The sequence below is a fragment of the Protopterus annectens genome, chromosome 8.part0, assembly GCF_019279795.1.
Source record: "Protopterus annectens isolate FY-2018-M chromosome 8.part0, PAN1.0, whole genome shotgun sequence".
Lineage (NCBI taxonomy): Eukaryota > Metazoa > Chordata > Ceratodontiformes > Protopteridae > Protopterus > Protopterus annectens.
The window spans coordinates 595,052,306-595,078,995 of record NC_056741.1 but is presented as its reverse complement, the minus strand read 5'-3'; the positions used below and the strand labels follow the sequence as shown (position 1 = coordinate 595,078,995).

General features: G+C 43.6%; 1 protein-coding gene across 1 annotated transcript in view; it reads left to right on the top strand.

Annotated features, from left to right (window-relative positions):
* The window catches only part of HUWE1 (HECT, UBA and WWE domain containing E3 ubiquitin protein ligase 1), a gene marked incomplete in the record, with an annotated part of 5,008,559 nt that overhangs the window by 2,318,335 nt on the left and 2,663,534 nt on the right, over nucleotides 1-26,690 (top strand). The window contains 1 exon segment of the mRNA XM_044079288.1: nucleotides 19,775-19,897. Coding sequence (XP_043935223.1) covers nucleotides 19,775-19,897 — 123 coding nt within the window.

Sequence of the window (26,690 nt, the reverse complement as noted above, 5' to 3'; positions counted from 1 at the left end):
TTCTGTTACCTTTTGTTTTTCGTTGGTCATTATCCACTGCCTAAGTGGTTCTTAATTAACCATGTTTAGGCTGTTTAACCATCATCAATTTTTAGTTAGGGCTTTCAGATTTTTATTGGTGTTTAATTTTCTTGTATCAGTTTTGTAGGGTTTTGGGAGATAAGCTGATCATGTGATGGCTTTGCTTTATCTCGGTCTGTAGAGAATGTTACGATTTAAGCATTTTCCTCCCAAGTTGTACAGTACTGCCTTTTGTCTCCTGTTTTTCCTCCTAATTTCATTATTATGTTTTGCATATGAAGTAGTTTTAAGAAGTGAAGTGCTCAAAATTGCATCTTAATTTTCTGTGCAAGACCTAAAGTGGATAAGTTTCCTATACTTTCCCTCACCACAGGTGGTTTCCCCCATTTATGCTGGTGCCTTTCTTGATGATGGCATTGAGTAAACCTTGCAGATGACCTCTTTGCTGATGTACCTTCTAATTTTGTGTCTCGGCAGTGCCTATGTTGTAAAATGCCTTCCTTATGAGTAGCCAAGGCAATATTTTTAAGGCTACTTTTTCATGTAACAAACTATTTGTGCTGCTGTTTGTCTTCTTCATAGGTGGGTGTTATCCACCACTCTTAGGCTTAAATATTCACTTGTGAAATCTGAGCAAAAGTCTTATGACTCAAGGCTTCTTCCTTATCCTTCTCTTGGAAGTGCAAATCCTGGCTGTTTAAACTGTGATTACAGAAAAAAATCAGCAAACTGTAAACTCGGTGTAGCATTTTGCAAGGAACTTCACACGTCTCCAGACTTCAGGATTTGCGTACTTCCTACTCAGTTTGGCTTCTTTTGAATGTCATCTCCAAGCATCCTGCATCTCAGGGAATGGGAGGAGTACTTTGAGGTACCACAGTTTTATTTATCCCTCCCCAATTGCATTTAATTTGCGTTCTGAGGGTCTCCCTGAATAGCCTTTATCTTAAAATAGGCACATCTCCTTCCTATGTTTTCCTTGTAGGTCTCAGCGACGAAGTATTTTATAATAGTCAAAGCTTGAGATTCTGGTGTGTCTTTGGCCACCATGGCAACTTACCTTTTCATGTAATTTCCTTTTTCTTTCTGGGTAATTACCTTGCCACCGTCACAACTGTACTTTTCCATATTATTCCCGTCACTGAAGTTGTATTCAATTATAGCATGGCAGTCATCATTGCAGCTGTGAGGAATTTTCTGTTAATTACCTTTGTTGTTTCCTTTTTGAGCATGTGCCTTCCTACTCAGATTGTATGAAAAATGCTCATTATGTACAGCTTGTCAGAACCAGTTGACTTCCCTTGTCCATATACTGCATGTTATGCTCCACCTCGTCCTAGGTTATGATATCACAGCAGTTTACACCAGCTCTAGCTCTCTGGATAGTTTACCCTAAAAGTTTGCTGGCTCCTGTCTTTCTTCATTGGACCCTCCACTCCCTGGCCCACTAGACAACCCATGGTTATCTCTTTCCCAGTCAGGGCTTTGCTCTTTTTTGTCTGTCCATCAGCCAACTGGACTTAAGCTCCTTTAAAAGGTTACTTGGAGCTTAGGCGTTTGTCTTTACCCAAGCCCACAGTGGGGTTGTTGAGGGCATTTCATCTGACCTTACATGGTCATTATTCCTAAAATTAAGATAGCAAATACTACAGTAAATTGGAGGCATGCTTATTCTCCTGCTTACTCCGGGATGGCCGCATCTGTGTTCCTAAACAGATCAGAGTTGGCCCTTTTGTGTTGCCAGTAATGGTAGATTATTGAAGATATTTCTCTTAATGGTCCCTAAAAGCATTGATCAAAAGCCAGACCTGAAAGTATCCGAAGAAGTTAATTACCAGTTCTGGAGATTTAGACAATTAAATTAAACAGCTGTGCCAATATCAGTTTCATTGTTAGCCTAAAAATGAACTGACTGATTCCAAGAATGATTTGTTGGCTAAATCTAGTATTTCTTCATCTTCTAGTCACATTCCCATTACTACAAGTTTTGATTACATTTTTACCAAGAAGTGTTGTAGTATCTTAGGAGGCTGAGCCAAAGACCTGCATTTCTGTCTTCTATGGTCCAAAGTATGATCACATTTGACTTAGAAAGATGCAGACCTTCATGTCTACCAAATGAAGTTTTGAAGAATATGTAAAAGATTGCCTTCTGAAGAAAATTTAAGCACGACTCAAATTTGAGCATACTAAATTTGCAGTACATGAGGGCGTATCCTCCTAGTCCATTTGTTCCCCCCAGGAAATCCCTTTTATTTAGTCACATGGGGGAATTCTTAGTTGTCTTACTACAGCTCATTCCTTCATTAGCGCAAATAACATTGGGCAGACAGGTTTAAAGTACAGATGCAAAATGTCTTATGTTTACCTTTCACAGCAGTACAAGATGTCATTTGATCAATTTGGATGACATCTCATGTTATACATGTTTTGATGGAAGCATCGATTGAGAAACATTACAGATGAGTGCTCTTCCAGGAGTTTCTGCAGTTACTTCCTACTGTGCCTCTAGGCGTCAGATTGCTTGCTTATGTTTGCATTAATAATTCCAAAACCATCCTACATACAAGGTATCAGGATATTTTATCTTAAAGCATACATGATGGCAAGCACATTTGAATTGATGAGGTAAAGCAAGAGTAGAGGCCAGACCACAGCTGATAAAATCATACACCGTTTATTCCAGTAGTAAAAAGGTGAGCACTTTCACAGCCAAAGCTGCTTCATCAGACATTCATTACATTTCCTGTATTTTAAATTCATTTTATTTTTTGTGTGTTTTTTTTTTGCTGCTTGCACTTTTGTTTATACTTAAATTGAATTGATATTTGACCTCTGTCAATGGGTATTTGTTAGAATTATAAAGTGATAACTTCATTTTTAAATGCTCAAACCATACCCACTAGTAGTTAAAGGTACACCCTCAACAGAGCTCTACTGGAGAGAATGAATTAAACAGTAGACCTCCTGCACATTTGCCCTATAAGGAAAATCACATGTCTTTTAAAAGAACATGGCTCTCATGGAAGTGTAGCACCTATTTCATCTCTACTCTTCATAGATGGTTTCCATCTTGCTCATGATGATACACCTAGATGATGTTTTTTCAGTTTCATACCTTTTTGATGTCCCTTTATCCTTCCAGTAAGTGAAGCAGATTCTTTGTATTAGTCACCCTTCTGTTTTTTCTGAAAGATGGTAGTCTCCTCCAGACACTCCAAGCAGTCCATCCTGTCCCTTAACTTATGGATGTAGACTATATTTTTCAGTGATGGTATAAACTCTACTTAAAACTAACCCCTGTCTTGCCTCACTCATCCAGTTCCTCACTGTACAATTTTTTGATTGCTTGTGTTAATGTCTTTATTTCTTGCTTTATCTAACCAAACTTTCTAAACATACTTCAGAGACAGAAAAACCTAGAGTCCACTGCTGTTTTTTTATAAATATTTTCTCCATTTCCTTGCACCAATATTCAGGATGCTGACTTTTCTCCTCTTGTTCCCTAAAGTCCTGATGTTTACCTTGGATGTAAAAGATGCATATCTCCATTTCCCGTCTACAAAATTCACAGGCATTATTTTAGATTTATTGCAAGGGGTTTGTCACAGTCAGTTTGCTTCCTTGCCATTAGGTTTAGTCACTGCAATTAGATTGGCTGTAATGATTACATTGTGCAAAACCAAGAATATCTATTTTTTCCCATACATGGATGACTGTTTAATTCAGGCAAACTCACAGGAGGAGGTAACCTTGAGCCCTGGACAGTGATCGTACAGCTCATCCACAATCTGGATTCACCTTGAACCTCCAGGAATTAAGGCTCGTGGCTTCCAAGAGAGTCATCTTTTTAGGCTCCCTGATGGACACAAACCGACTTCCTGTTGACAAAATTCCCTACCTTCACACTTGTTTCCTTCACTTGCTTTGCAGAAACAAAGCACAGCAAAGGAATACATCAGGTTGCTGTGGTGTATGGTTTCTACCATTCTGATGATTCCCCAAGCTAGACGGTATATGCCAAAGCCCGAGTGGTATCCAGGATGTATGGCGATCTAACACTTCATTTAGTGGCAAAAATGATTCCAGTCCTATGTATAGCTAATGAGTTGGAATGGTGAGCTAGACAGAGCAGTTCAAATCTAGAAGTCGTCCCCCCCCCCCCCCCCCAGGAAGAAAAAAACTAGACCCTAAAATAATGCATTAGAGATGGCCTAGGGTGTCCTCTCTCAGAATGTCTGACTACAAGGATTGCGGGATGCTTATCAAATAAAATGACTAAATGTGAAGGAGATGTTAGCCATGATTCAAGGCCTCAAAACTTTCACCCGGGTTTGGAAAGAAGGTCCTTTGCAGGTAATATCTGACAACACTACAGTGAAATGGTATTTAAACAAGTGGGGGGGGGGGCAAGACATTGTGCACTTTGCAGGTTAGTCATGAATGTTTGGAGTCAGGCTCTCCACTATAAAGTCTGTCTCAAGACAACCTACATTCCCTCTCATGGCAATACAGTGGCAGAGTAAATCGATAAGACATACATACATGAGTGGATGCTACCCCAGGAGGTTTTCCTGCAGCTAATGCACATGTGGGGGATATACCTCAAACAGAACTGTGTACATCCCCAAGTAATGAGCACATGAAACAATTCTGTTCAAGAGCTCCTAGCAAAGAAACTTAGGTTCATAGATGAGCACTAGGCTTGCTGGCCTTGCGGTGGTCACTTTCCCTTTTTGTAATTGAAATAACCTATCCTATTTGGTTGTAGATTGGCCTTACCCATCCCATGGTAGATAATTATATGTGCATATTACTCTTAATAAGAATAACTGTGGTCATACCATAGATAATTTGATGGGACCCATGTATGGGATAAAGCATTTAGGAATTTCCTCTTCTGATGAGTCGTAAAAGGGGCAGTCCTGTGGTGAGTTTTGTTTCTCATCCATATATTTAAGTTTTGTTTGAACAATGGCAGGGGTGAACTTTTTTTATTTGAATAGGGAGGCTATTCCACAGCAGAGGTATCCTCTGTGAAATATTCCTATACCTCCAAACTGTTCTGTTTATGCCAAAGATATTTAGATCCCTAGACAGAGCATTTCTGATGCTATTTGACTTGCTGATGTGCAGTAAATCCCTCCGTAATTGGTTAGGGGATGATTTGTATGCCAGACACGGGTCACTTCTTGGTAGTGTAGTATACTGAGTATAATGACCGGTCTTTGAGTCTGTCCATATAGGACATGTTTAGGCCTTGTATTCTTTTAGTAAGGTATCTCTGTGGCTGTTACAGTTGTTGCATGTCTGGACAGATACATGCCAAAGGAGCATTATATTCAGTGACTGTCATAATGAGGGCAGAGTAAAGGGGGGAGGTGACGTTGCTAGATCTAGATACAACCCCTTAGTTGATTACCTGTGCAATATAGAAGGACTTTCTTACAACAATAGACATGTTGGTCAAAAGTTAGGTCTCTATTCACACAAGTTCTCAAAGCTTTAAATGGGTCAGCTTTTAGGGTTGTTCCCTGGGGTAGATGACTTACCAGTACTGTATTTTTAGCATTTAGTTCAGGCCATGATTTTGACACCAGCTATTTGAGAGACTCCTTCCTGCAAGATGGCAAAGTTATTTGGGAATTCAGTGACGACTCCTAGTTTACTGTTTGCAAATGTAGTCAGCCAGAGCCCTTTGGCGTTTACTTCAGAAAAGTAGATGCCAAACATGAGTTCTTAGCACAGAACCTTGGCTGATTCCATTGGTGACTGGTCTCTTTGTGGATGTAACTTCTGTTTTGATTATCTGCATCCTGTTGGTGAGCCATTTGGTAATCTTGTGGGCGACAGAGGTTTATTCCAAGTTTGTTTTTCTACTGTGCTTTGGTAGGAAATTGTGCCAAAAGCTTAGGCAGATGTATTTGCAGACTAGAGAGGTATATTTCTGCATGCCTTCACTCTGATCCCCTTACTCCCCATTGTGATCCAAAAAAAGAAGTTGGACCCAGGATGCTGCTGGTAATTACCTTTTGACCCCAAGTGTTCTGATATTGAGAATTTTTTTTGGGGGGGGGGGTAGGTGCTGACAACTTGGGACCTAATTCAACACCAAGACTCTTGTACATCTCAGTTTGACATGTCAGTTGACTGTATAGATGATTTCATCTTGATGCACTTCTGGTTCCAGTAGATAGAAGACTTGTTCAGTATCATTACGGAATCTGGGAAGCTGGTTGCAAGGAAGTCTTGATGTTCAAATAAGAGGATTTGTCATCTTGTGGCAGGCAGAGAGGCACAAGCCAAAAACAGCAGCTTTAACTATATGTAGTGAGACTTGCAACTGACTCAACCAAAACTACTTGTCATTGTCAGAAACTATAAGAACATTGGTATAAACCTAAGCAGTTCTGGAGAGAGAGGCAAGAATAACTGGCACTCTATTCCGCTTACAATAAACATGCAGTAAAATGTTTACAATAAACATGTGGTACATAAACAAGCAGGGGGGAACCCACTCATACCCTCTCTGCAGACTAGCCATGGCTCTGTGGCACACAGCCTTGAGCTACCAAGTACACCTACAGGCTCATTTCCTACCGGGAAAGCTAAATACACTGGCAGACAATCTAAGCAGAAATCTCATGGACCCACACAAGTGGAAACTGGAACCAAAGACATTCAACATGTTGATAAACAAATGGGGGAGCCCAGAGATGGACCTGTTTGCCTCCCTCCATTGGACAAATTCTGCACAAAGACTCCCCACAGACAAGCTTGGAAAGTGTATGCCCTGTCCTTCACCTGGAAGAATCTATCGGTTTATGCCTTTCCTCCTCTGCCTCTCCTCTCAAAGGTACCACTAAAGATCAAACAGGACAAACAAAGGACGTTACTGATTGCACCAGACTGGCCACGCCAACACTCATACCCCTTCTTGCGCAGTGTCACTGCTGGCACCATGGCACCTGTCTCCGACCCCTACTTTGCTGTCCCAGCAGAAGGGCCAGATTCTGCACCCTCAGCTTCAAACCCTGAACCTGGCAGCCTGGCTAATTACCTGATCCCTCTGTTACCATCCCTCAGTAAACAAGTGTTGGATGACATTCTGAAGGCAAGGAGGCCTAGTACTAGAAAATCTTATGCTGAAAAATGGAAAAGATTCTGTTCCTGGAACCAAACTCAGGGGATGAGCACAGCAGCGCCCAGTTTACGTCAGATTCTTCAATACATAACTGAGGTGCTTCATAAGGGCCTTTCTTTTTCCTCCATGAAAATTCATGCCTCAGCCATTTCAGCTCATTACAACACAGAACCACCCCTCTTCTCTCATCCACTGCTCAAGCAGTTCCTCAGAGAGGCCAAAAATGCAAGACCACCCAGGAGAGCCCCTACTCCAGCCTGGGACCTTAACTTTGTATTGGAGAAACTTACTCCACCTCCTTTTGAGCCAGCTGCAAATACAAAGTTGAAATTGCTTTCTTGGAAGACAGCCTTCCTTTTGCAAGAAGGGTGTCTGAATTACAGGCCCTTATGACAGTGAAGCCTTTCATTATCTTTCATGCGGACAGGGTGTCCCTCAGGACCAATCCCTCCTTTCATGCCCAAGGTAGTATCCAGTGTGGCTCTTAATCAGTTCATTCATTTGCTAACCTTTTCTAATCCACAGAACAAAGGGGAACGGATACTGCCCCCCTTACTTAGATTTTACTTGGACAAGACTAAAACCCCTCAGGAAATCTGAACAGCTGCTGGTGGCATTTGCTGCAGGGGCAGAGGTGAAGGCCATTTCAGAACAATCCATTTCTAAATGGATAAGGCCATTGCATTCATTTCTGCTATAAGCACCATGGAAACGCTATCCCATAGGGGATAAGACCACATTCAACCAAGGCTGCATCTACTTCTACAGCCTTTCTCTGAGGTGTTGCTACCTGGAGTTCTGTACATACTTTCACCAAGCATTACCATTTACCAATTTTCTCTGTCCAGAGCTGATTTTGCCACTGCAGTTTTGCAAGGCCTTCTAGCTGGTCCTAATGCTATATAAATTCCTCCTCCCATCCTTAGCTTTGAGAATCTACCCAAATATGACTGCAACAATGAAACACGAAGAACATAGTACAGTTGTGTACACTTACCATAAATGTAGATGTCAGGGGGCCTCCCTCCAGCCCCCTGACTTCTTTTGGCTATACCTCTATTTCTTTTTACTATGCTTAAAAGCTTTTTGCTGTATTTGCTTTTTTGTTGGAGGTATAACCTTGTATGTATATTTAATTGCTTCCTATTAGGGGGGCACCTGACATCTGGGGCAAGAAAAACTGATGTAATGGCGTCTGCTGCATGCATTGTACCTCTGACTACCTGATGTCATGGAAGTTGAGAGAGCTACCGACGCAAGACCCAAGACTTTGATAATCTGGCTGACTAAGGGCTACTGCAAGCAGATAACCCAAATCTGATGACTGCAACAGTGTATACACTCTAACATCTACATTTATGGTAAGTGTACACAACTGTACTTTCCTGTAATTACGGCTGCACAGGTAAAAACCACACTCTCCAAAGCCAAGAACACAGCATCCATGGGACTTGACAACATCCCAGGCTGCGTTCTACACGAATTACAGAATGAACTAGCACCCCACCAAAGTACCGTGTTCAGTCATAGCCTCACCTCAGACTTTGTGCCCACTGAATGGCGCACAGTGACAGTTATCCCACTCCACAAAGGGGGATCCACCATGGACCCCAGAATCTACCGCCCCATTAGCCTGACGAGCCTGGCCTGCAAGGCCATGGAACATATCATGGGACTTATAAACAAAGAAGTTGGTAATCTCCAAACTTTGGACCCCAACCAGTTCGGGTTTGTAAAAGGCAGATCATGTCTCCTAAACCTGATGGACTTCTTTGAAGCAGTGACCAAAGCCGTAGATGAAGGTAAGGTGGTTCACACAGCCTATCTAGATCTCGCCAAGACTTTTGACACCATCCCCCATTTTGGAATTATAGATAAACTCACTAAACAAGGTGTAAATCCCTAAATCGGAAGATGGGTTGCCAACTGGCTCACTGACAGAACCCACACTGTGAAAAGTAGCAGACTCCAGTTCCAAAGTCAGACAAGTGGAGTACCACAGGGTTCATTTCTGGATCCTGTCCTGTTTGGTAACTACTACTCTGAAGTGCAGGCTAACACAGAGAAAGTCTTTGGCTAATGAAGTTTGCAGATGACTGCAAACTAGGAGCCATAATCGAAACTGCTAACAATGTCGACATCCTACAAAAGGGCCTCAGTGAGACAGATGCCTGGTGTCTAAGCCATGGCCTCAAGCTCAGTGCCAAAAAATGCATTGTCATCATCCCTTTTGGTAAGAATTCTGTACCCATGCGTTACCACATAGGCGGTAGTCTACTTAACACTTGAAAGTGTGATAAGAGACTTTGGGACGCAGGTGGACAGTAGTCTCCTTTGATCACATCGCCACAGTAGTCAGGAAATCCTTCTACTTGGCACACCTCATCATAAAAGGTTTCTCATCCAGGAAAAAAGAGGTAATTGTTCCCCTCTACTCATCACTCTTTAGACCCATTATACAGTACAATGCCCCTTTTGGTATGTACCTCACAAGACATCTACAACAGTTGGAAAGACCGCAGAAATACTTCACAGATGATTACTGCCCTCAGACAGATGCCTTGCATAGACGGTCTCAAAAAAATTCCAACTTTACTCCATCACATATCACCTACACAAAGGTGATCTCTGCCTAACATACAAAGCTATGTCAAACCCAGAACTGTTGGACATGCTCCACTTCAGGAAATCCCAATCCCTCCGAGATGCACGCTTTAGGGACCTAAACCTTGTCTCCACAACAAACAACATGCTGGAGTGCTAAATTCATGTCCCAGAGACTTCCCATACTCTGGAACAAACTATTTATTTATATCAAACAAAACTCCTCATTAGCACTCAAGAAAAATCTTGATTGGATGGGAAATGGAAAATTCACCCCAAGGATCACTTCTGTGGCTCTCCTCGACAGGGGCACAGGAAAATAATTTTCTTGGGTGGCGAAAGCCAAGGTACCTTTTTGGCTAGGCTTATATAGGCCCTAGGGCCAATAGCCTAGTGTTACCTACCTATGAACCTATGTCAGTGGCATAGGCAAAAAAAAAAGATAGGGGATTCTTAAGTTGAAAGACCTTCTCTGGTGAAGTTTGTAGTTGAATCTATAACAGAAATTTATAATCGAAGCTGCTTTTGAAAAGGTTGATTAGTAGGACATACAAGATATTGCATGATGACTATAAGAACCAATCAGAGGAGTTTATAAAAGATTGAGAAAAGACTGGAAAAGCAATTTTCAGGGGGGAAAAAAATCAGTCTGGCATTTCAGGATTCTACGAGTACCATGTTGTGGAAATCTTTTAATTATGCTTATGTAAGTCTGGTAGTATAACTAAAAAGCCATTGTGCCATAAGATGGACAGTTATCCTTCTTGTACCGACATCACCTTGGGCATTCATGTGTTAAGTGGAAGACCTCTGGTTTTGTCTGTTTCAGAGGAAGCTGCATGTTTGGTCCACTGTAATGGACAGGATAACTTATTGCACCAGTGTGACTGTCATTGCCAAAGTGTTGACAGAATTTTCTCTGAATCAGGTCATTAATCTGTGTTCTTTTCTTTCAATAGATAAAAGGATTTTTGCACCTTCTCCGTGTGCCTAGGCAGCTGAAATTTCACACACAGTACTGAAACAGAAGGGAACTCAAATCATAGCCTTCCCAAAAGTTAGGGAGGGCAAGCCACTATATAAACAGATCCTCTCTAAATGCCTGGTTTACTTCATCTACTTTAACACCAGTACTGTTCCAGGGCATGTGAAACCCACTTCACAGGTGCCATAGCCACTAACTACTGTCATAGTTGGGTCTATGAACGACCTGCCTGGTCATCTAGCCATACTTTTCTATAAGCATTTATAACTTGAAAATGACCTCTAGATCCAATGCTGGATTTACCATAGGCATTCTACAGGGACTTCAGTAAACGGCACCTATTCAAAGCGAGTTGTTGACTGGTCCATAATCTTTGGGAAAACTTCCAAATGTTAGCAGTACTGCAGCAGTGAACAATGTAATATACCTGGTGTAGTTGTGTTAGGAGCTTAACTTTTAGGTTTTTGTATGCTCCTGTCGTGATATTAATCATCTTTTATCCCTGTGATTCTTTCATGTATGTGTTGCAGTTAACATGGTTGTCCCATCACTATTCTCCTTGTCCTTCTCTTCCATTTATTTCTATAAGGTTTGGGGGTCGTCCTGGTTAGACTGCTGTTCTTGGTAACCTGTGGCACCTGGCCAACTTGTGCCATGTTCTTAGACCAGCATCATGTAGCAAATTTGGGGAAAGAAAGAGGTAAATGTTCCTGTTTAACTACATTAATCTTGCAGGATTTTTCTGCATTTGGAAGCTTGAGGTCTGCCCACATAGCAGCGATTTCCCTCAGGCCTGGCAAACACACACCAATTTGACGTTGGGATGTCTGCATATAAAGGGGGAGGTCATCCAGCACCATTTCTTCAGTTCTTTTTTGCTGACTAAGTTTGAACTACTAGTATCAAGTAGTAGTTTAGTCATTTCAAAGCCAGAGATTGAGCAAAGGCCACCTGCAAAGCCAAGTACCCTGTTGAGGAACCTTTTTTTTTCCAGTTCCTGTTAATGTCCATTATACCCACCATTGGTCATCTAACTCTGCTTCCATTCTTGTTTGTTTTGCCAAGGTCCTGAGCATGACTTGCCCAACTATCCCAGTGCTTTTATTTTAATTTCAGGACCATTAGGTGTAGGGCTGATTTGCTTGAAAAATACTTAAGCAACCAATGCTGTCTGTGTTGCTCTACACCCAGCATGGCATCTGCTTGTCCTTTGTTTAGGCTCCTGCTTCAAAAGAAACTTCTGAATGAAAAGGTTCTGAGAGACTACATCTCTAGTTTCTGATAGCCCTTTCAGGATTGAGATTGTTGAAGATGGTGAGGCACTTTCACAATCCCAGGCCAAGGACAACCACAAAGCATTTGTTTAGTTATGTCCACAACCTCAAAGGCAATACACAATTGTGTGCAGAGCTTATTGTAAATGGAGCCACCTTTACTGAGCCGGAAGACATAGCATACCTCCTGGCTGATACATTCAGCTCCAATTTTGCCACCACCCCCCACCCCCCCAACCTTCCCCTCAGGAAATACCATTAAATATAACTCTCCCTACTATCACTAGGGAACAGGTCCTTAATGCTCTAAGACCAAAAACACTGGATCAGTGGGCCCAGGCAATATTCCAGGATGCCTACTAAATAGCATGAAGTGTGACCTTTCAGGGCCTCTGAAATTACTGTTTAACTGTATGAATGGAGAAAGACAACAATCATTCCTCTGCACTAAGCTGGGCCATCTACGGACAGAGGAAACTAGAGACCCATAAGTCTCACTAGTCTTTTATGTAAAGCCATTGAAAGAATTATCATGGAGATGATCAGTAGAAAGAGAGTAAAACTCCAGACACTGGACCCGTCGTAGTTTGGTTTAGTCGAGGGCAGGTCATGCCTTCTCAACCTGGTGTACTTCAGGATGGTCACCAAAGCAATGAATGAGAGCAAAGTCGTTCACACTGCCTGCCTTGACCTGGCCAAGGCATTTGACACAATATCCCACTCTGGTGTTGACAAACTCAAGAGATTAGCTACAAACCAGTACGTCATCCGTTGGATAGCCAACTGGCTCACAGAAAGGACCCAGTAAGTTAGATTGGGGGAGTCCACCTCTACAAAGAGGCCAGTCACAAGTGGAGCCCCTCATGGGTCAGTCCTTGAACCGTTCCTTTTTGGCATTTAATTCTTGGAAGTAAAGGCCAATGTCAATGGTCTTTAACTGATTGATTAAATTTGCAGATTGCGTATTAAGAGCAGTCATTTAGTCTCACATTGACACAAATGTTCTCCAGAAGGGGCTGATACAGACAACCAATTTGTGTAAGAGCCATGGACGAAAACTAAATGCCAAGAAATGCATAATAGTATCCTTTGGGAAGTCATCCATCCCTGGTAACTGTCATATTAACAACACACCTCTTAGAGTTGACCCAGTAGTCAGGGACTTGGGGGGGGGGGGGGAGACACGCGTAGTAATCTAGCCTTTGATCATCACGTGTCTACCTTTGGTATACCCAGACATATCCATCAATTGGAACGTCCACAGAGGTTCCTCACTAGAAGAATACAGGGTGTAAGTAATATGTCCTATGCATACTGCCTCAAGGTCCTATCCCTGTATTGTCTGACAGGCTTTTGAGGGGAAATCTATGCCAGACCCCACTCTGGACCTCCTGCATATCCACAAAACAAACAGCACCAGAATTACCTGTTCTAAAGACTTAAACCTTGCCTGTGTTATAACTAGGACCTGCTGGAGAGCGAGATGTGTATCCAAGAGGCTACCACATCTCTGGAACAGGCTCCCCAACCATGTGAAGCAGTCTTCCTCCCTAACCCAATTCAAGTGCAGCTTAGACAATTGGATGAGAAGCCAGAAATTCCTCCCTGGTTTAGCACCTATGGGCAGAGGTAACCTGTGAATGGTTCATCTCTTAGGCCCATGCTTACACTTATCAAGGGTATCAGAACTTGTCAGAAATTTGGGGTGCCTGGTTAGGCTTAAAAAGGCCCTTGTGGTGGTTAAACACCTATGAACCTTTGACCGAACGTTCTTCTAAGTCTTCCGATGAGTTCTCTTTGGAGTCAGCGGCATCAATATCTTCTAGAACCATGCACACCCAGTTATTGGATGGGTCAACAGCTGCTCGACAGGTACTAGATAGAGTCTGACACCCTAATCCTAGTGACGGGGGGGGGGGGGGCAGTTTCCCTTCCATATATATGTTCACAAAACAACCCTAAGAGACTGGATTAAGGACCTGGTCGCTTGCCTGTTGCTTGATTCTATTGTAACATATAGTACACATCAAGTTTAGGCCCAGTGCCAAAAAGAAAGAAACCTCTTGTTGGCTTGCATTTGTTGCTTAAGCCCAAGACTCACCGCATTCAGGCATTACCTGCAGAACTTGTTTAGATTATCTGAGGATCTCATGGGTTTTATAATGTCCAGGCAGCTGTGCCTTGAAAGGTATCTTGCTCCAGTAATCTCTTCTCCTAGAAGTAAAAGGGACCCCCTCTTCTTAAGAGCCTCCAGATTCCTATGACTCTGAAGAATACCAGCTTTCTGTAAGGTCATATCTGAATAAAAAGCATTTGTTCCAGCCTCACCACCTGAGGATATCTCTCTTAGGGAGAATTTTAATATTGTGACATCTATTTTTCTTCTAAATGAACATTCCCCACCAGTGTCAGTGGTGAGGATTGAGGCCCCTTGATTAGAGCCCTAGAGGAAGGGAAGTCACAGGTGTCCTTGAAGACACATCCATGCAACCTGATTTCCAACCAGTGCTCTGTTCTGGTTGCTGGTTAGACACCAATAGATGAAACCAGTGGGAGATCCCTAGGTAGTTGTATCAGGGTCCAAGGCAGCCAAGTATCACTATGGAACAGGTCCTTAATGCTCTAAGACCAAAAACACTGCATCGGTGGGCCCAGGCAATATCCCAGGGAATCCCTTATTAAGCAAGGGTGGGCAGGGCCTTCTGTAGTGTTAGCTGAAAGGCCCACATGTCAGCTGCCATGGGTAAGAAAGCTCTGAACTGTTCATTTCATTACCAGGAGTTGCTGATCAGATGAAGGAAAGCGGTGGATGTGATGAAGGATGAGACTTTGCAGAAAGAGTTGCTGGAACTTTGCAGCAATAGTTCCCAGATTCCCAGTTGCCTCTCGTATTTGTCTTTGCTATGGAAGCATGAAGCAGGGCATCTGCTTTAGGGTCCATCATTAGGAGGCAGACCGACATAAAAAACTGACCCCCCTACCAGAGCATATTCAAACAGAAATCTGTGATGCTGTTATGGACAAGATTTTCCTCTCTGGACTTATGCTGAAAGTGTTAAGAAACTAGAGGAAGAGGTGAAAATTATTCAGTCAAAGACTCTCTACAAGTCTCCCTGCTTGAGTTTAGCAAGATCTACCCCAAAGACTTGTTTTTTTTTTTCCCCCCGTTTCTTAATCTAAACCTGAGCAGAAAGCCCAAAAAGGGAAAGTCCACTGGAATATGTCAAGGTTAACCGAATCCATGCCTGATGGGTACCAGCAACTCTTTCTGAAAATAACACCAGTCTATCAACTCTCCTAAGTCATACCCCAACCTAACCCCACTCCCTACCATCTAACCCAAAAGCTGGGGAAAGCAGATTTTCCCCTTTTTTCCCTCAACCTCAGGCCAGGTGGGCCCTGAGCCTTGTAAGCTCAGGTTGCAAAATGCAGTTTTCCCTTGCAAAGTTTTCAGGCATTCTTCTAGTTCAAGGGCAGCTAAAGGAGGTGCATACTCCTGTCCAAAATCTCTTACAACAAGGATCCATAGAATTTGTTCATAGAAAAGATGGAATGCTATTTTACTCTAGGTTGTTTAAGTCTCAGTGAGGGATTGATCTTGTGGCCCATCTTTGATGTATCATTGCCAAATACCCCTGTCCTTAAATTCAAAATAAGTATTGTATAGAAATTGGTATGCCCTATTTTCCAAGCATTCATGGTTCACCTTTGATCTGAAGGATGCTTACCTACACATCTGTATAGCAAAAAAGCACAGATGACTCTTCACTTCAAAGTTGGAGGTTCTCAGTCAGTTCTCTACTTTTCCCTTGCCTTGTCTATTGCTTCCGGTCTTCACTAAATGTGTCTCTCATTAATATTTTATTGTAGAACAGACTGCTTCCACTTTTACCCTTATCTGCACAAATCCCTCATTCATGCAAGCACCCTGGAAGGAGTTAAAACATCCCTCCAACTTTTCATAGATTGCCTTTCAAATCGGGGATTTACTTTCAACATGTACAAATTGTCTCCAGCCTTACGCCACAGTGATTTTGGGGTCAGAACTGGATTCCAGAGATCAAAGTTTTCCTTTCTCTGAATGAGATGGTTTCTTAACCAGTACTTTAGTCTGTTAGTCTGGAGGACTGCATCCCTGCCTGGGATTTCACTCTGGTGTTCATGGCCTCTTGCATTCACATGATTCCCATAACTAGTCTTCATAGAAGAAGAATCCTGTGGTACCTGAAGAAAATTGAGTGCCACACCAGCAGTAGAGTCCAAACCCTTCTCTTCCCATGCATTAAGAAGGTTGCCATGTGAATCGTCTTAGACCAGTATGTGGCCATGGTAGTATGAAAAAGCATGTTTCACACAGATTATAATTAAGGGAGGGGTATCCATGTTCAATAAAGTCCTAGTTCTGTTTTATTCTGTCTTATCAGACCCATTATTGAATGTAATGCCCCTTTCATCATGTACCTGACCAGACATATGCAACTGCTGGATTGCCCACTAGAGTTCCTTACCAGTTGAATCCAGGGTATAAACGCATTGCCCTGTCCAGATAGCCTTAAAGCCTTGAGCTTTGTCTCCTACAGGTTACGTGGTTTTGATCTATGCCTGCCATACAAGATATCCTGAGCTCCAGCTCTGATGAGCCTTTTGCACATCCATAAAATGAACAGCATTACAACTACTAGAACCAGGGATTTAAATTTTGTTTATGATATAAATAAGACATATTGGCCAGTTGGATGTTTATCAAAGGATCACCATGCTCTGGAACAGGCTTTCCCATCCATGTGAAGCAGAGTTGATCAATAACTTTTAAGTGTAACCTTGACCAGTGGATGGGAAATCTGAAATTCATCCCTGGTCTGGCCCCCATGTCTCTAACAAGGAAGGAGAGCAGTACTGGCTAAAGTACCCCCCAGTGACCTCTAGAAACTTCCTAGCTAACATACTCCCTCCTATTTAATGTCCATGAAACATAGTGAACTAATTGAGTTGGGTTGCACGACTAGGCAAGATCCTGGTGGCTGTTTACCTAGTTTATACTTGTGAACCTATGAACTCCATATTACTTTACAGAGCTCATGTGGGTTCCCAGGTGCTCGCAACCTATGTCTCAGAACTTGCATTAGGTGCTTACATGGGAGACTTGAAAATGCAAGGAGAGCTGGGAGAGCTCTCTAAGGACAAAACACATTAATCTAAGGGAATTGATGGCTGGCGGAAGCCCGACTTGTCTTCAAAGAAAAGTGGGCACCAGACACTCTGGTGGTGAGCTCAGACAACACTGCAGTGAATGAGGTACACCACCAGATGGTGTTGGGAGGGTGTACTCACTCATATTCTCTGTGCTGGATAGCCATGCAGCTCTAGTACACTGCACAGGACATGGGACTGATCCTATTTTCTCAGTACCAACAGAGTAGAAAACCGCTTTTGCGAATGCACTCATCATGTTGGCGGATCCTTAAGGTTAATCTTCCACCATTGCGCACACAAGTGGGGTTACTGGAAGTAGTGCCGTTTGCCTCAGAGGAAATGGGGCAAATCAAAGTTTTGTTCAAAGGCTTCAAACCAGATGGGTCTGGAGGATGGTTGCATTCTCCTTTCTTTAGGCAAAGTTATTTTTGTCTTTCCTCTTCTCATCCAGAGTACTTCAGAAGAATAGAGAGGATGGGCTGAGGGTGATTTTTATAACCCCCTTTTGGCCCAGGCAGCACTAGTTCTCCATGCTTCACAGCATGGCCAAGGAGAAACCTTGGGTGTTACTACTGGAAGTGGATCCTCTGACTCTGAGAGCCTGTGAAGCTATTTCTCAAGGGTCTCCTTCACCTGAATTCTTCAAGAAGCATCTCTCTGCCCCCCTTGGTATCTAAATAGATTTTGTTTTTCAAGAAGAGCTTGCCTTATCTCCCTTTGATCCCGATGCCACCACTGACTTCGCATTCATGATTTGGAAAGTTGTAGTATTGGTGGCCATCACTTCAGCCAGCAGAGTTTCTAAGTTGTGCATCCTTGTGTAGAGAACGTTTTCTTTAACAATTTCTGTGCGTACAAATGTATCTTTGATGTATATTGTAGTTTCTAAGATCTCTCCAAGTCATCACTAAACATGCCTGTCTTCATTTCTTTTGCCTCTGAGAAAGTTTTGCATTTCCAGGGTGTGCACAGGCAGCACAAGTTTTACTTGCACAAAACAAAGAACCACTGTAAATCTGACCAACTATTTGTGGCATTTGCAAAGTATAGAGAGGAAACCAGTCAGCAGTCACAATTTGATGGATTGATGGTTGTATTGTTTTCTGCTGTGAACCCCTTGAGAAGCAGGTACTGATAACATTGGGTAGCACCATAGTTAAGCTACAACAGCCACTATTGGCTTTCTGAGGGGAGTACTTAACCCGTTGTGTCCTGGAAGTAACTACATAGTCCTTAGTCCATACCTTTTCAAAACACTGCATCCTGGCTGCTGCTTCTAGGGCCAAGACAGGATTTGCCTGTGCAGTTATGCAGAGACTTCTCACCTGTCCAAATTACCCTTTCTCTCTAACCCTAGAGAACCTTTCCTATGGTGGTTACTACAACAGTGATAACTGATGAGCTTTTAATATAGTTGTGTATCTGCTTATTGTAAATGTAGATTGTGTTTTTACTGTTGGGGTATTTATTTCCTCCCACCAGCCCTCTTTCATGGCTGTCCTTTTTGGGTTGAGCTGGGTACCCTATTACCTACTCCGGTTTCCCCTCAGGTTTTCTTTTGTTCCTTTCCTTTGTTACATTGTTGTGGACAGTACTGGACAGGTTCTGCTCCTGGCCATCAACAAGTTGAGTGGGACTGTTGGGCAAGAAAGCCCTGATGAAATGGTACACACTGATGACCCTTTTTATCCTGATGTCAAATGGGAGGGCATCTCCTTGTCCTGGGGAAGGGGGTAGGTTTCTGGCATTTGTCAGCCAGGGGCTTCCAAAGGTTACTGCTACAGCGTTGAAGGCAACTGTTAACATTAATGGTAAGTTGATATGTCTGTACTATGTCCCCCTTATAACACAGATGTTCTGATAGGAGAGCATCCACCCAGTTGTGTGAGAAAAAGGTTAAAATCTGTGTAAATCAGATCAGACATTGGGCCTTTTGAGGCAAAAGTTTTCAGGTGTTGACTGTAGAAGCTGATTAACAATTAAAGCTTTGTGGAATTTGCTCATATGCCTACTATGGACAAGACCACTGTAGCCTGCACAGAGAATGAAAAAAACTGTTTAAAAATCTAACCAGTCTGATGACAAGGCAGGTGAGATTGAACCCTAATGATGATTTTTTATTAATCTGACCATTTTTGCAAGATCTACTGAGGGTGAGTGTCATGCCCTCAAAGCAAGTTTGTAGCTTTCACCCAAAACTCCTCAAGGAAAGGTTGCTAATGTACTGTTGACCAAATAAGAGTATTTTATGTTCACATTTTGAAACTGTTATTGTGACAAGGACAGTGAGAGAGTAAATTACTGTGTATTCTAATGGTATATCTCAGTAGTTTATTTTAATTATTTTTTTTGAAGAATGTATAGATATTGCTGTTCATTTCCCATGAGGGTTCTTTCTCTGATAGTGTAGGTTAAAAAGTACTGTTTTGAGTAAAGCATTAATGTAAATTTCTTTCCTTGGATAAACTTCACTCATTCTTAGTTTTGTTTTGCTGTGACATTCTATTTATGAAGGCAATTCATTGTTCATTGACAGGCTCTTTCTGTTTTCAGGTTAACATTTTTCATTTGTTCAGTGGGATTTACATCACCAATGCTGTTTGATGAGAGGAAGTACCCATACCATCTAATGCTGCAGAAGTTCCTTTGCTCCGGTGGTCATAATGCCTTGTTTGAGTAAGATGCTGGCAACTTTTTGCTTCAGTTTTTCTTTTAGTAATGGTCCTTTTTGCTCCACATTTATGTTTTGGGGATTTAAGTAAAAGATGGTCAGTGTATCTTTTTAACGACTTTGAAATTTCTCTGGAGTCTGTTTATGTTCATCATAATTATCACTGCTCCAGTAGCCGTGGCTATATGGGTTATACCGTGCAAAAGATGTAACAGCTGGCCAACTTTCAAAGCTTCAGGGCACCTTCTACATACCCCAACCCTCAATCTGCTTGAGTAAAGCTGACAAAAAATAGATTTGGATGACAGACTATTCAGAGCTTTCTTTCCACCAAAGAGTACTCTCATCTGAGGCATTTGAGGATCGCTGTTTGACTTGTGGTGTTCCTTTGCTAGGCAGATAAGTTTCCTTTGGGAGGGGAAATCCATTTTACAAAACTGTTAAAATAACACTTTTTCCTTTTTAGGAAAGTTATTTTAAAGCTAGGAGTTTGTGTTTTTAATGGACTGTCACAAGGACTATTATACATTTAAATGAGAGCACTCTTTCTGCTGGTAGTTTAAAAGTTAAAAGTTATTGAAAACCATTTTAATTGAAGTAGTTTTTCATTGGTCTTCAACCTGTGGGTTAGCGGATCCATATCGGATACGAGCCAGCAGTTTCACTAGCATCTGCTCTGAGCTCCAAGCACCTCCCCTTACCCGTAATACACCTCCACTACCTTCCAACCCCCAGATCTCGTTTGCCGTGGCTTTGCCTGAAACATCGTGATCTCCTGAGCTCAGAGTTAGTGAGTGGGTTTTTTGCTTTTTTGGCAACGTTTTGCTAAAAATTTTTAATCTAGGTGTTTAGTGCATGTCCCCTCTCCTCCTCCCTTCGCTGGTGCGTCATGTGTTAGAAAGTTTTCTTAGTTTAGTGTTAGTTTGTATTGTTTCCCCTCTCCCCTCAGTGTTGTCTCTTGAGTGGTATGTGACTGGGAAACAGGTTGTTTTTCTTCGCCTTTTTCCTTTAGTGTGTTTTCTTGTTCAAGTCATGGCTAACCCAAAGCCTGTATTTAAGAGGTGCACTGAGTGTGGCCATAAATTGTTTCCTGCAGATGGCCACACTCTGTGTGATGTGCTTGGGCGTTGCTCACTTGAGTACAGTTTGTTCTATCTGCGTTGGTTTTAACCCACACGCTGTTAAAGACAAAAAGGCTGTTGGTCCTCAAAGGCCTTCTTTTCACTTCTGAGGTGGCTGCCTCGTCCACTGATTCTGTCACAGTAGCTACTGTAGCTGCCTCTCCTTCTTGTCTTGCCCTTGGTTCTCCTCCCTCCCAGGCTGGGACTCAAACTCCCACATCTAAGCCTGTGGAAGTGGAATGGAAAAGGGGCAGAGAGAAGGAGAGAGAGCACAAGGACTAACACTTCTCTTATCCAGAGAAATGCAAGAGGTCTTCGGACCTTCCTTCTACTCACGCAAAAAGTCAGGCTAGGATCCCTGACTCCACTCTGCTCCCATCTCAGAGATTTTCCCAGGTGCCGGAGGAGAGACGTCCTCCATATAGGGCCTTGGTTCCTCGACCCGCCAGGTTGGAGTCTGTGGCCTTGCTGAGATCCACGAGGAGCTTATCGGAAGTTGACATGGATAAATTGATGATGAGGTTGATTCGTACTCGGATCCAGATGGGGGTCCTGCCAGCCCCCTCTCCCTCTGGAGGGGGGAGCTCACTTATTTTTTTCACACCAATTTCTCCTTCTCCGATCCGTTCATCGGTTTCAGAGTACTCTGATCCGAGGTTGGCCTTAGGGGGTCGGCGCCGACGGTACCTGTTTCTTGATGCCGACAGCTGCTTAGAGCACGTCAGATCTGACAGTTTTGGATCCGAGTGGCTCTCTGAGCCAGAGTTTGGGTGTCTGATCTGAGAGAGTGGAACTTTTTTCATCTGCTCAGTTGTTGGGCCAAGTTCCCTCCTCTGGAGCTCTGTCCAGTAAGGGCCCAGCTCCGATTCTCACGTCGGATCTGGGGAGTACAGCTTCCGTTTTGGTACCCCAGGAGGTTCATTCTCCCTCGGCGTTCATGGTGGAAAGGGTTCTCTCCTCTGGATAAAGACCCCCTGACTATTCCCTCTGATTCCACCCCGACCCCCCTCTGCTCTGGCTACACATCCCATCATTTTTCCACAGGGACAGTCCGTATCGGAGGAGCCCCAGACGGTTCCCCCCCTGAGGAACAAGTGGCTTGCGACTTCCCCCCAGAGAGCCTCACCGGAGATGTGCCTTGCAAGCATATGTGTAAGAGGAGGCACTTGGACTCCCCCGAGTCCCTCACAGAGGAAACCGATTTGGATGGTGGGGAATGTTCCCTTTGGTCACCTCCGGGGATGTCTTCAAAGGAGATATCATGGAAATCCTATGCCAATGGGGTAGGTTGGTCCCCGCACCCAAACCTTCTTTCGAATCAGTGTTCCTGGAGGCTTTCAGCACAGGCCCATCTACTTCCTGCGTGTCCCATCCCGCAGATCTGCCTGGTTGACCTGGTCACCTCGCGGGCCTGGAAGGAGACTGACAGCATGGAACCAATCCCTAAACGTCCTGATAAGATCCTGAGTCAACTGTCAGGCCAGCGTGGAAAAAGGGCTCCCCGTGGATGGTATGGTGATAGCAGCAGCCACAAGGAAGGAACTAGCCCAAGAGAGTTCCTCCTGACTGAGAGTCGTGGATAATGGACCTCCTAGGGAAGCGGGTTTATGCTTCATCAACCTTTTCCATTAGGGTACTAAACTTACCTGGCCCATGTCATGAGACTCCTGCATGACCTGGTCAATGAGTTGGCGGAGTCTCCCCCTAAGTCTATGTCGCAGGAGGACAGGGAATCGTTCTCCGTGAGGATGGCCACTTTGAAAGCAGTCTCCAACACATCCATGCTACTCCTCTCATATGCCACTGAAGGAGCGGTAGGACGGCTGGGTCCGGCATATCCATGGGGTGCAGTGCCTGTCTCAGACTGTCAGCTTTCGGCACCTTTCAAGGTGTCCTTTTCCAACGCCCCTTACGACGAGACCAAGCTCTTTAGCAAGACCACCAGAGAGACTTTAGTCCAGTGTGAGAAGGATGGGAAGAGACTGCTGTCAAAATCCGTTTCTCGAACCCTCAAAAATCCTTTTCCCGGAATCAGAGAGGGCAAAATATGTGGTTCCAGAAGTCACAGTATTCCTAGGACAGTCGGGGCTCTTCTTCCCCCAGAGGCAGAGGGGGACAGAATGGACGCCGGCCCATAGGTAGAGGGGGTCTGAGGAATTTTGGGTCTCTAGAACCTTTCGTGGACAGGCCCAGACAACAGCCCTGAAGGATTGCCCGACTGCTCTACTGTGGAGGCAGCTGGTGAAAGATTGTCCTTGCACCTGGCGGCATGGGTGCCTGTAACATCAGACCGCTGGTTGCTTCATATTATATCCAGAGGATACTCTAGCCCGTTTGCGGTTCCTCCCAAACACCTCCCGGACGTACCACCCATGCAAATGGAGGCAGCAGCACAGGAAATTTCCAAGCTGCTAGAAAAATGAGCCATCGAAACAGTCTGCCAAGATCAGTCCGGATCATGCTTCTACTCCAGGTTCTTTTTGGTGCCAAAGAAAACGGGGAATTTAAGGCCCATTCTGGACCTATCTACCCTGAACCTGTCAGTTGCCAAAGAAAAATTCCGTATGGTCACACTACAGTCCATCATGCCGTACCCGCAAGAGAGCAACTGGATGTGCTCGTTAGACCTCCAGGATGCATACTATCACATAATGCACAGAAGCTCCAGGAGGTTCCACCGCTTCTGGCTAGGAGTCAGTCATTACCAATTTAGAGCCCTATCCTTTGGTCTCACCACAGCGACAGGGTGTTCACCAAAGTGTTGGCGGTAGTAGCGGCTCACCTGAGGCTTCAGGGGATTTAGGTCTACCCATACCTGGACGATTGGCTCCTCACTGCTCCCACCAGACGTCTACTTCCTCAAACCAGGGATTATTTCCTAAAGCTTGCCCTGCATTTGGAAATCGCAAACATCCAATCCAAATCACTTCTAAATCCTGTCCAGGTGATAGACTACATTGGGGCAAGGATAGACTCATTCAAGTGCAAAATCTTCCTGACAGATTACAAAACCTGAGGATGTATCTCTCTGATCTACCGTTCTCATCTTCCATCGGCAGAATGTGTTGAGGGGCCTTGGATTCAATGGCAGCGACCATAACGCTTCTTTCGTGTGCCCGGTTACATATGAGAATTCTACAGTGGACACTAGCTGTACAATGGTCCCTGTTGGAAACTTCCATTGTCTTATCCATTACAACTCAGTCAAGTCTGTCGGTCGTCCCTTCTGTGGTGGATGTTCTCCCGAGATCTTTGAGGGAAGACCCTTTGTTCCAGCCCATGTCTAAGCCACAGTGACTACGGACACCTCCCAACTCTGGTGGGGGGGGGTTCATTGTTCGGGCAGGACAGTCCAAGGCCTGTGGTCCCCTGTAGAGATCAGCTTGCATATAAACATTCTAGAGATGAGGGCAGTCCTTTTGTCATTGCAGGCCCTTCATGCCTTTCTTCCTCTGGGAACCATTGCAATTCAGTCAGACAACATGTCAATGGTCTGGTAAATCAGCAAACAGGGAGGGAACAGATCTTTACCCCCTTTGTCGCGAGGCCATTAGAGTGTGGGAATGGGCAATCTCCACCGGTCGTTTTCTCATAGTAACACACATTCCGGGAAGGTCCAACATCCTAGCCAACAGGTTGTCGGACTATTGTGATGCGTTACGAGTTGTCTCTGAATCTTTCAGTAGCGGAGCAGATCTTCCTGGAGTTGGGGTCAGCCTTGCTATGATCTCTTCGCATCTCCTTCCAATGTGAAGTGCAGCAAGTTTTTCACTCTGAACCCCTGCCGGGGGGAGTCCCCCAGAGATGCTCTAGTCCATGCTTGGCCTCCCAGTCTTCTGTATGCTTACCCTCCCGTACCTTTTATTCCAAGCTTTCTACCGAAAGCTCCTTGACTGGGTAGCAAAGTGATCCTCATTGCCCCATTTTGGCCTTGCTGGGTATGGTTTCCCTTCCTTTGGTCTCACCTTCTGGCTCCGCCTTGGATTCCATTCTGAATCTGATTTCACATCCATCGGGAGTTCCTCATTCGAACCTGGACAGTTTGAAGCTCACGGCTTGACTGCTCCAGTTCCCATGATCGTTAGGACTCCTGGATTATCCTCTTCAATTAGGTCTATTTTGGTGGCTGCTCGTAAGTCTTTAACTATAAAGGTTTATCGCAGCAGATGGAAATGTTTTTCCTTTTGGGCCTCTCAAAGGAGTTTAGACCCCTTCATGGCTCCTATTTCTGCCATTCTTGATTTCCTAGCCAATATTTTTCAACAGTGAGCTAGTTCTTCTATCAAAGTTCAGTTGGCTGCCATTTCTCATTGTCATATGGGTAAGAATTCTGCCTCACTAGCCTTTTCCAGACTGTGTAAATCCTTTATCAAAGGGACTTTTCTGTTAACGCCCGCCCTGTCAAGGATCCTGATTTCCCCCATGGGACCTTACTATGGTTCTTCAAGCTCTGGTTGCCTTTTGAACCTGTTGCAACCACAGATCTAAAGTTCTTATCTTGGCAAAACAGCATTCCTGGTGGCTATCACTTCTGCTAAAAGGGTTTCAGAACTGCAAGCTTTGTCCATCAAAGTTCCTTATATGATTTTCCACAAAGATAGGGTTTCCCTTCGGACCAATCCATCCTTTCTTCCTAAGGTGGCATCACAAGTTAATATTAAACCATTAATTTACCTGTCTTCTTTCCTAACTTTGCTAACACAATAGAATATAAACTCCACTTGTTGGATGTTCCTAGACAGTTAAGTTTTTATTTACACAAGACCAAAAACTTCTGTAAATGAGATCAGCTGTTTGTGTCCATTTATAAACCCTTTTTGGATAAACCTATTTCCAAACTCACTATTGCTAGGTGCATTTCTTCATGCATTTTTCAGGTCTGTAAGGACAAAGGCAAGTCTCCTCCGGGTCAGGTGAAATCTCATTCCACTAGGTCCATGGCTACTTCTGCGGCCTTTTGGTCTAGAGTTTCATTGGATGATATTTGTTCTGCAGCTACTTGGTCCTCATCTCATACCTTTATTTCTCACTACAAGTTGGATTTGACTTCTAGAAGGAGAGCATCCTTTGGTTCCACGGTGCCCTGGAATATATGAGGGCCACCCAGGAGTTTTGTAGCTGGGGACAGGTTAAAGACCAAATGAAGTAAACTACTTCAGATAAAGAAGTTATGTACTCACCATAACGTTCCATCTGCGTAGTTCTGCTTCATTTGTCTTCAACCGTCATGCCCTCCTTCCCCCGACTTTACATGAACAGCCAGTTGACTGCAGTTGTAGGTCATTAAGTGTTTCAGGTTGGGTTGTCAGGATGAAGGTCAGCAAACTCTGGGGATTGGAAGGTAGTGGAGGTTGTATTATGAGTAAGGGGAGGTGCTTGGAGCAGATGCTAGTGAAACTGCCAGCTTGGATCCAGTCTGGATCTGGTATCCCACAGGTTGAAAACAAATGAAGTAGAACTGCTCAGATGGAACATTATGGTGAGTACATAACTTTATTTTTAGTGGTGAAATTTTGTATTTGTACTTTTAAGTGCCTTTCACTGTGTTTTTTGTGTGAAAAAAGTGACCTTTAAAGACCAAGTTTTACCTGATTTGTCTGGTTGTTTTCACTGGGGAAACTGGTGCCATTTTCATTTTTACAACAGAACATACTTTCGGTCTTAGTCCATACTCCTG